This window comes from Sardina pilchardus, chromosome 11 (assembly GCF_963854185.1).
Source record: "Sardina pilchardus chromosome 11, fSarPil1.1, whole genome shotgun sequence".
Lineage (NCBI taxonomy): Eukaryota > Metazoa > Chordata > Actinopteri > Clupeiformes > Clupeidae > Sardina > Sardina pilchardus.
In genome coordinates this window covers 15,637,323-15,647,591 of record NC_085004.1, presented here as the reverse complement: position 1 = coordinate 15,647,591, position 10,269 = coordinate 15,637,323, and the positions used below count along the sequence as shown (strand labels likewise).

The window sequence follows — 10,269 nt, the reverse complement described above, 5'->3', positions numbered from 1 at the left end:
TTAAGGAAGAACACCTAAATATCTGCAGAATCACCTTGCAAGGGTACCTAGGCCTACTAGGGCAAGATTTCTACTGGTAAGGCTCACTTTACATAATAGTTCCGCCCACAGCCAAATGGAGCGATGTGATTTGTCAGGCCAGGGAAGCGTAACACAGGTGTGCTTGAAGAACAAACTCCAGTCAGAGCGTGCCTCATATGTCATTTGTTTACTTGCAGCTTGACAGGAAGAGAGAGAGAGTCCAACAGTAGATTCTGTTTTAGCACAAATCCACAACGAGAGTTTGATAGTAAAAGTGAGCTAAGTAGCAAGAAGCAGAAGTCAGACACACCACCTTCTCATTTGTTTGGACTACACTGTCTGGGACAATGGACGACAGCATTGCCCAGGTGAAGCAGTTTGTGACTGAGCATGCAACTGGACTAGCAATTGTCATCGTAGCTGGTAAATTCTCATTTCACTGTTTTACAGCCTCTTCTGATGATCTATTAGCCGATCTATTAACTACTCTGAGAACTATGGAGGACATTTCCAGTATACGTGAGAAACTACTGGGCAATGACTCAGCAAATTTAAGCTTTATCTGATGTAGTCTATGCTGACGTGATTTATGTCACCATTAAGATGTTAATCTCAATACTAATTGTACTCACAAGAGCTCTTTGATTAAGCGGTTTATCCTGCACTTTCTTTCAGTATATGTTAAGAGCAGCAATAGGAATATGCAGGGTCATTGTTTCACAAGATGTCTTTTATTCTTCTTTCAGAAGTTTATAATGTCTTATTGATGCTCTGTACTGTCTTGTTGCAGGACAAATGTTAGGCTACAAATACAGATGTTAAGTACCGTTTTTAGCTTGCCTATCCAATTACTTTCCCAGTTTCAATGTGTTAATTTTGAAGCTAAAGATATTCACTGTTTTAAGTAGGCAGCCCCTATGATGTGTTCCTTATTTAGAAGGCAAATAAAGTATATTTCTTTAGGCCTACTTGAATACTGTGTACCGCCATTGCCCAAAATCAGATGTCAAACTCAAACCATGCATAATGAATGCAGCCCTTCCTGCATAATTAGTGACTAGAAGACAGCCATATAATGGGATCAATCACAACCTCTGCTCCAATGAGTGTAACCAAACACAATTATCTTCATAGGTGCTGGGCTTTTCGCGCTGCGCAGACATATGGCTGGTGGCTGGTGTCACAGTAAAGCTCGACTGGATGGCAAGACGGTGCTGATCACCGGAGCGAATACAGGGATAGGGAAGGACACAGCTGTGGACATGGCCAGGAGAGGTCAGTACATTCTCACCATATTTGATAAATGAACACACCCACACAGTAGCACGCCCAGTGACTCAGCTTTTAGATAGGCCTTCACAAGCTAATTTACTTTACACTACACTACCCCACACACCCATTACAATGACCGCTTAGAAACACGATTGATTTAGAATGTTGTTTTTAAACACCTTTGTAAACTCTTTACAGGACAATGATGAATGAAAACACCCATAACATTGACTCAGCTAGATTGATGATTGATTCAGAATATAGTTTTTTTTTTAAATGTTTGTAGGACGACTCAGGATGACTCTGCTGTCTAATGTTGTATGCTGTCTACTTATGACTCATTACTATCAAATCTGTAAGCGAATCCTCTCAACACAATCATGTGCGCCCTCGATTTCCCCCCCCCCCCCCCAAACCAGGTGCGAGGGTGATCCTGGCTTGTAGAGATATGGGCCGGGCGAACCGAGCTGCGGATGAGGTCCGGAAACGGAGTGGGAATGGGAACGTGGTGGTGAAGCAGCTGGACCTGGCCTCCTTGAAGTCAGTGCGCGCGCTGGCCGCTGATGTTAAGGCCACTGAGGAGCGTCTGGATATTCTCATCAACAATGCAGGTGTGTTCCTACAAAAACACAAATACCCATCAGTGGTCAAGTTCCTTGCCATTTTAGACAGGCAAACACGATCTGATTGAAGTCATAGCAAACTTTTTTCAATTGAACTTTTCCACGTAGAATCCACTCCCGCTCTGAACATTGTATCACACATAGTTAATGAAACAATTTGCATATCTGAATGAATTAGCAAATAAATATATCTCAGAGTCATGTATTGACAATTCATGGGTTTCATCAGGTCCCTTTCCACAAGTGTATTAATCAGGCACCATGCAGTCTGCATTGATAATCAAGGTGCTTGATTTTATACATCTGTGGAAAGGGACCTGATGAGACCTCTGAAGTTCGCCTACAAAAATGCTACCATCTTTGCCCAAATAAGGATATCCGGTATCTTGAGATTTTTTTTCTATGGGATTGGAAATGCAGATGTTTTTCGCTACACAGTTTTGTCCCCTGCCGTCTAGTGGATACTGTGATCTTCGGTAGGTGAAGATGGCACACTTTGATCTTTGCTACCCCAGAGCTAACTTACAATGCAACTTGCCATTAGCTTCAATTAACTCCCGGATCTCCTAATATGGGCAAAGATGGCAGCTTTGGATCCTTGCTGCCATCTTTGAGATCCGGTAGACTATCTTGTGCTTTTTCCCTTGGAAAATGATTGCACAGTTGAATTCTCGCGGGGACGAATAGCCTATGTCTGAAATGCAGACTCTTTGCTCAACACACTTTAGTCCTCTGCCCTCGAGTGGGTAGTGTGACGGAAAGGTTAGATTTTTGCTACCCCAGAGCTAACTTAGAATGCAACTTGCCATAGGTAGCCTAGTTACATGGGCCTAGTTACATGGATCATCTTTCATGGGCAAAAATGGAGGTGAACTATTCTGCATTGGTTTGGAGTCACTAGGTCACATGGCTTGGGAGGTATTGAAAAAAGAGACCGTTTCTTGTAGAAAATAGTGCATTTTCCTTAAAATATTAATATAAAATACATTGGCAATGATTAGCCCCATGTGGGTGAACTATTCTGCATTGGTTTGGAGTCACTAGATCACATGGCGTGGGAGGTATTGGGAAAAAAAAGAGACTGTTCCTTATTTTCAATATCTGTTGAATATCCGAATCTCCAATATCAAACCAACTTCACCTCGGTCGTTTACCTGTCTATGTGGTCTATTTATTGAACAATGTAAAAAAAATGTCCCGAGGTATAACTAGACTTGATGTAGGAAGAAGGAAGAAAGAACGGAGACATAACCTCTGAGAATGAACATAAATCATTTGTAGTGACAACATGCCTTAAAGTGGCAACATGAAGACAGCATAGGCCTATTGGAAGATCTGGGAAGCTTCATGCCAGCTGGATGCCCTTTGCTTTCAGGTATCATGATGTGTCCAAAATGGAAGACAGAGGACGGCTTTGAGATGCAGTTTGGTGTGAACCACCTGGGTCACTTTCTTCTGACCAATAGTCTGCTGGACCTGCTGAAGAAATCCACCCCTAGCCGTGTAGTCAATGTGTCCAGCCTGGGCCATGAGAGTGGTACATACATTTCCCTTTAAACTGGATTATCGTGACATTTAACTTTAAACATGAGCACCCTTTTTAACCAGAAGATACATGACTGTTTTAAATATGTTCATTCATCTTTGCAGGTAAAATGTACTTTGATGATATCCACCAGGATAAAAATTACGATCCCATAAGAAGTTACTGTCAGAGCAAGCTGGCCAACGTTCTTTTCACCAGAGAGTTGGCAAGGAGACTGTCTGGTGAGTGGGTCACAAACAACCACTGTGACAATTTCACCTGATTCACTCGTTCTATTCATTCTATCTATCCATCTATCTATCTATCTATCTCCTAATTCCCTTAGGAACACTGATTGGGGCCCCCGGAGAGCAAGTTATGCATCATCATGCTACACACCTAATGTCGTGTCACGTCACACTAGATCTTATTGGCTTTTTAAAAAGTATTTTACTAAATCTACCGACTCCCCAACATTCCAGCTTGTATGTGAACACACGCACTGGGGTAGGAGTCTGCCGTCTCTCTTTTACACAAGTAGCCCAATGCTCTTCTCCCTGTGAATATATAAAAGTATATATACTTTTTTTTATCCCGTGAGGGTAATTTGGTCTCTGCATTTATCCCAATTGGTGAATTAGTGAACACACACAGCACGCAGTGAGGTGAAGTACACACTAACCCAGAGCAGTGAGCTTCCTGCCCAAACAGCGGCGCTGGGAACAGTGAGGGGTTAGGTGCCTTGCTCAAGGGCACTTCAGCCGTGGACTGGTTGGGGATCGAACCGGCAACCCTCCGGATACAAACTCGAAGCCCTGACCAGGCCACGGCTGCCCCCCTATTGCACAATGTCTGTATAAAAAGGCCCACAGCAACTCCTGAGCAAGTCCTCCTTCTCTTTCCCATACAGGCACAGGTGTGACAGCCTACAGCCTCCACCCAGGTGCAATCCGCACTGAGCTGGGACGACACGTGACCAAGTCCATGTCCCTCTGGAAGCTGATAAGGTATTTGCCTATGATGCTGCTCTGGCCCTTCATCAAGTCATGTGAGGAGGGAGCGCAGACCACCATCTACTGCGCTGTGGACGAGAGGCTGCAGAATATCAACGGCCTCTACTACAGGTTAGCTATGATGACACACACACTTTTAGCCTTTAGACATACATCAGTAACTCAGTATAGCCTACACTCATGAATGAGTAGACACACACACACACACACACACACAGACACACACACACACAATGATCAGCTGATCATACCTAAGCTATAAGGGTGAGGTCGAGTATTATGGCGTGTTCCAGTTGATGTTGTAGAACCACTAGTAATTGGTTGTGTAAAAACATATGTAGGCCTTCTGTGTAACAAACTGAGTTGTTTCAGTTGTACACAAGTCGTCAGAACAAAACGCTACATTCGTTAACAATTGTCTGTTAAAGGGACACTTCACCGATTAGCATTAAAGGTAAACTATGTAACGTTTTTCAGTTAATCAATTCGTTCCATACTGTTATATATGATTAAATGAGTAATTACTGGTCGAACGATGTTTTTTTCGGCCGCCCTAGTGGTCTGATAGCGGTAGAACCATGCTGGCAATTTCAGGAGCCCTCGGGCACGCACCCATTGTCTACTCCAGGAAGTGTCATGTAAAGTCTCATGAAAAGGCACGGCAGACTGACCGATTGAGGAGTTTTGTAAAATATACACACTAAAGCTGTAGGGGAAGCTCTGCAGAGAAATATGCAAGCATAAAACGAGCGAAAACGAAAAGCGAAAGCCAATGAAATCGCCAATCCTGCATAGTTTTCCTTTAAGCTTTGTATCTTTAGAAAACCAGTCATGTATTTGATGGTTGTGCATCATTCCCTCAGTTTGCCTTGAGATGGGAGAAATACGGATTTCAATGAAACCCATGAATAGGACTTCCTGCTTTCAATGATGTATAATGATGATTTTTACATCATTGAAAGCAAGTCCAACATTGAAATCCGTATTTCTCCCATCTCTAGGCAAACTGAGGGAATGATGCACGACCATTCAAAAACATGACTGGTTTTCTAAAGATACAAAGCTTAATGCTAATCGGTGAAGTGTCCCTTTAATAACAACTGTTACCAGATAAAGCAATAGTAGTTCTGTAACAAAGGATTACGGTATTACTTAAACAAACGTCACAGCAACCTAGAGACAGATAGAGTTTGGACATCATTGTTTCCAGGACTGATTTAATGAGACAATCGGACAGAACTGATAATCAACAATTACTCTAATTTACTGTTAAAGGGTGCGGTCATCTTGAAAATTCTAAACTAAGGGTGGTTCTAACTATATGGTTTGATCGATCCAATGAGTCAGCATAATAACTTCTGGTTGCATTCCATTTTCAATTTCCTCTTCACAACTTGGGAAATGACTCAGTAGGACAACTGGAACGCATTATCAGAGCAGTGTATAGAGAGAGTTTGGCCAACTCTCGCTATGTTGGATACCAGCATCAGATGACTCTACATTGTAACCCTATGGGCTAATATGTTGAAATAAATCACTTATTTTCACCATTATAACAGGCATATAAATGTTTTCATCAACATTTGCCAAGATGTAAAATGCCCTTACAGAAATAATGGTCTCGATTCCAGTTCGAGTTGCCCAAATGTCTGTCTATGTGGCTCTGACCATTATAAGAGGGGTCCCCCTGGTGGAAAGATAGAGAACACCACCACACCTGATTACACCTTTAATACAACCCACTTTTATTACAAACAAGTGTGCGCCCCAGATTGACTAATAATTTATTATTTTGCATAACTATTCCAGGTGAGCATGTAATTATTTATATGTTTGGTTGTTTGCAGTGACTGTGCCCCAAAGCAGGCAAAACTTCAGGCGTGTGATGAAGCTGCTGCTATGAAACTCTGGGACATCAGTGCCTCCATGGTGGGACTGGCCTAAGAAAAGATACGCCCTCTTTACCAAACACACACACACACACACACACACACACACACACACACACACACACACACACACACACTGAAATATTCTCCACACCACATACACATCATTGACATTTTTTACTTTTGCAGATGCCTTTGTTCAATATGAACATAGTGTATTTTTATTAAAGAGAATTTCTTGACTTCTCAAGTGATGCCAATAATTACAGATATAGTTTTGGCGTTGAACATTGCACATGTAATGGTTATCTGATGAAATAAAGAGACAAATGATCTCACATCTCCTGGCGTGGTCAAAGAAGTACAGAAACAATTTTGTGTCAACTATTTGACATCTTATATGTCCAGAAAAATTATTTTGAATTATTAGTATAGATACTAATAATCTGTAGAACCTAAAAAGGGACATGGATGAAAAAGAAAATATTCTTGTATGTGCACCAGCCCCAGTAAGTTTCTGGTGTGCATGAGAAACACACAAAAGAACGATTTTACCCATGTCCCTTTAGGGACTCCGTAGAAATCAGTTATGTCTGGCACAATGTGTCAACAGAACCTGAACGTGTCTTTCAGCTGAATCACATATCAGCTCCATTTGGGGTATTTAACACTTAACTTGGTAACTGAAACAACAAGTTCTACATTTATAGTTATGTTTTAATAGCAAGAGCTACTCTCAGCATTAATCTTTAACTTTGCAATTAAACTGCCAATTTAAGTGAACTTCTCATTCACTCTAAAACGAGAGTTGGTCTACTCACAATTGCAGTTTTCAAAGAAGACACATCAGAAGAGAATTGATATCAGGCAGCTGTGGACATCATCATCTTGATCATAATAACCACAAAACTCTGATAGCTAGTCTCAAATACATACTGTATGATGCTGGTCACCACCACCAAATGACAAACCAATGCTGCCATCCTACCAAGGGAGCGGGATAAATGAACACAGTACAATGAATAGCACACTACGTGTTAGCCACAGCCATACAATCCTTGATAAGCATGTAATGGAACAGTTGATAAACACTAAGTGGAAAACATGTAAAGCAGAAGTTGCCATGCATCTGTTACATTCAGTTTTTTTTTTTTACTTTTGTAGTTGTGCAGTGATCATAATTTGAACTACAGTGTGCTATAGTGATATGAGGAATAATCTTAGTGTTTGTGTTTGTTTCTAGTAAATTCTGTTATGTAGATAGCACTGTAGCCAGCACAGGGATATACAGTAGATGATAGCTTGTAGTTATTTTAGCACAGCAATGCTAAGATCTCAACATGCACATTACTTCAAATGTGCATTTGAAACTTTACACAGAAATATAAAACCTGTAGGAATATGAAGTATTATACATTACCATATTAAACAAAAAAAAAAAGATTTGCATCTAACTGTTTGGTAGCATGGTAGGCCTATGCATTGCCGCTGAACTCTGCAGATCTCTTTGCCTATTTGAGTGTAGTTTACAATAGACTGGTTTGTAGTGGTTTTCAGTGATGCATGCGAGTGAGAGTGCAGTCAGCACTGCTCAGGAGAGTTCAGCTGTTTGTGTCGGGCACATGCCCTTATCAGTTCTCCGTCCAACGGATCCAGAATTGCTAGCTGGGCTGGAAAAGTGATAAGGAGATGTGAGCGACCATCAGAAGAGTCTTTTTGCTGTCATGCATCACCCCAGGATCACCCCACCTTAAGTCCGCCTTTGAACCCAGTTGAGTGGGGCAATTCATGTGCCTCTCCCCTCGCCCTCCCCAAAAGTCCTCCGCAGAGATCCAAGCGCCCATTAAGGTGGTCCACATGATCAAAGTTGCCATCTTGAGAGACATACAGAACCTGTAGGGTGAGAGGTCTCGTGGGGCGCTGTGATCTGACGATGTATAGACGTGCTCCTTTCTTGATCCTCCACCAGTCCAGGAATCTCAGAGGCGGTGACCTTGGCACCAGTCGCCACCGTGTTGGAGTTATCACTGAAGGCACCAAGGGTCTCCCTCCTTCCCACACGAGCTGTGTGTGAAAATGTACGCGTGTGTGTGTGTTTAAGAGAGTGGGACTTCCAGAGGTAGCGTAGAGGAAGGTGGAAGCTCAGCACTCCTCTGCACACAGGGCCTCATCTCTGTCGACACGCCCCAATCAGGAGTTTTATCAGCTGTCTGCCCCGCCCACTCCCGGCCACATCTTCCGTGCCATTGGTGCAGAGTCTTACCGCTTGTCATGCCAGCCCCACTGAAGACACAATGGAGAAGTATGATTTGTTCCTTTGTTTGTCAGTCTGAGAGGGATGGGCCAATTGGATGGGAGAGGCCAGGCCAGGTGGGCATGTTCCACACAGGTGTGCTTGAAGAGGACATTCCGATCCGAGCATACCTGTCAGCTCTCATCTGCGTCTCCTTACCTGGAGCTGAAAGACAGAGAGAGTTAGAGAGAGAGAAAGAGAAAGAGAGAGAGAGAGAGAGAGGGAGGGAGGGAGAATGTCTTGAATTGGTAAGAAAGATTAATCGTGAGAGAAATGGAGGTAAAATGTATTCCCATAAAGAGAGGAATAAAAGTAAAAGTGAGGAACGTAATGAGTGGAACTGAAAACTGAGACCAGAGAGTTGATTAGAGAGAGAGAGAGAGAGAGAGAGAGAGAGAGAGTGAAAGGGAGGAAGTGAGACAAAAATGACTAGAACGCACAATTGCAGGCCTCGGTTCTTCCCCATGTCTGAGCTGGAAAGAGAGGGCAACAGAAAAGGCGAGGGATCTAGAGGAGAGGAGGGCTGTCAGACTACTTCCTGTTGGTTCTGTCTCCTCCGCTGTGCCTGTTGACAGAGCGGGTGTGTTATCTGTCACCTGTCAGAGCCGCTCAGGCTCACAGCTCTGTCCATTACTTCTGCATCATTAAAGGGAGCCGTTGGGCTCAACCCCCCCAGCCCTGCCGGCTCAGCTCAGGTCACAGGGTGGGAAGGCAGGCCTGGGAGCACTTGCCCTGCTCCGTCCCACAAAACAACTGCAGTAGTAAATATACTATTGCTGATAATAGTAGTGTTGTTTTAGTTTTAGTTTTGTGTTGGTGCTGTTTTTATTTGACATATCAGTTTATAACAATAACAACAATATCAGATATAACTTTATATAACAGAAGCAGTATCCTCTGTGTGGGAATATTAGTTGGTAGACATAACTCTTAGTATTAGTATGTGGTTATACTGAAAAGTTTGCAACTATAGTTATTGGGGAATAGCTTAAAACTATAGCATGATAGTGCTGGTGGGATTGGGACTTCACTATTGGGCTATTCAGATAGATCAGGATTAGGTGCAGATGTAATATTACAAATATAACATCACAACATATAATTGCAACACACTGTGTCATCAATACTTTAAATTTAATGAACATCCTGTTAACGGTAAGTATGATGGAGGCAATTTCAACGGTTAAACTACTGTTCACTTTGATTTTTTTTATTATTTATTTACAATAGTTGGTTTAACCCCCTTTTTGTGTGATACAACTCCAAATCAGAAAAAGTTGGGACATCATGTAAAATGCAAATAAGTAAATAAACATGTATACAGTATATATAATGTACAGAATGCAATAATCTGCAAATCTCATGGATTCATATTTAGTTCCCAAAAGGACACCAGCAACACGTTTTTTAAAAAGTTGGGACGGGAATGCTGGAAAAGTTGTGTAACGATACAGAAAGCAAAAGGAGGAAGGTTTCCCAACTATTTGGAATAACTGGCAGCATGATTGCGTATGAAAAAGAGCATCCCAGAGAGTCTCTTCGTAAAGATGTAGGGGTATTCATCACTCTGTAAACCTATGTGGACAAATGATGAAATCTTTGCAAGCTATTGATAGAGCTGAAAAACAATATT

The 10,269-nt window shown here is 42.1% G+C and overlaps 1 protein-coding gene across 2 annotated transcripts; it reads left to right on the top strand.

The window, feature by feature from the left end:
- The first annotated feature begins 312 nt into the window (after positions 1 to 312).
- On the top strand, positions 313 to 6,683 carry LOC134095206 (retinol dehydrogenase 11-like). Of its 2 annotated transcripts, none has more exons than XM_062548630.1 (7): positions 313 to 444; positions 1,156 to 1,296; positions 1,713 to 1,904; positions 3,292 to 3,453; positions 3,567 to 3,683; positions 4,352 to 4,565; positions 6,302 to 6,683. In XM_062548630.1, exons 1-7 carry the CDS (start codon positions 369 to 371, stop codon positions 6,396 to 6,398), a joined length of 999 nt encoding a protein of 332 aa, XP_062404614.1. In that variant the 5' UTR covers positions 313 to 368; the 3' UTR covers positions 6,399 to 6,683. The 2 variants fall into 2 exon arrangements, with proteins under 2 accessions (XP_062404614.1, XP_062404613.1); XM_062548629.1 differs by having other exon boundaries at positions 356 to 540.
- The last annotated feature ends 3,586 nt before the right edge of the window (positions 6,684 to 10,269 follow it).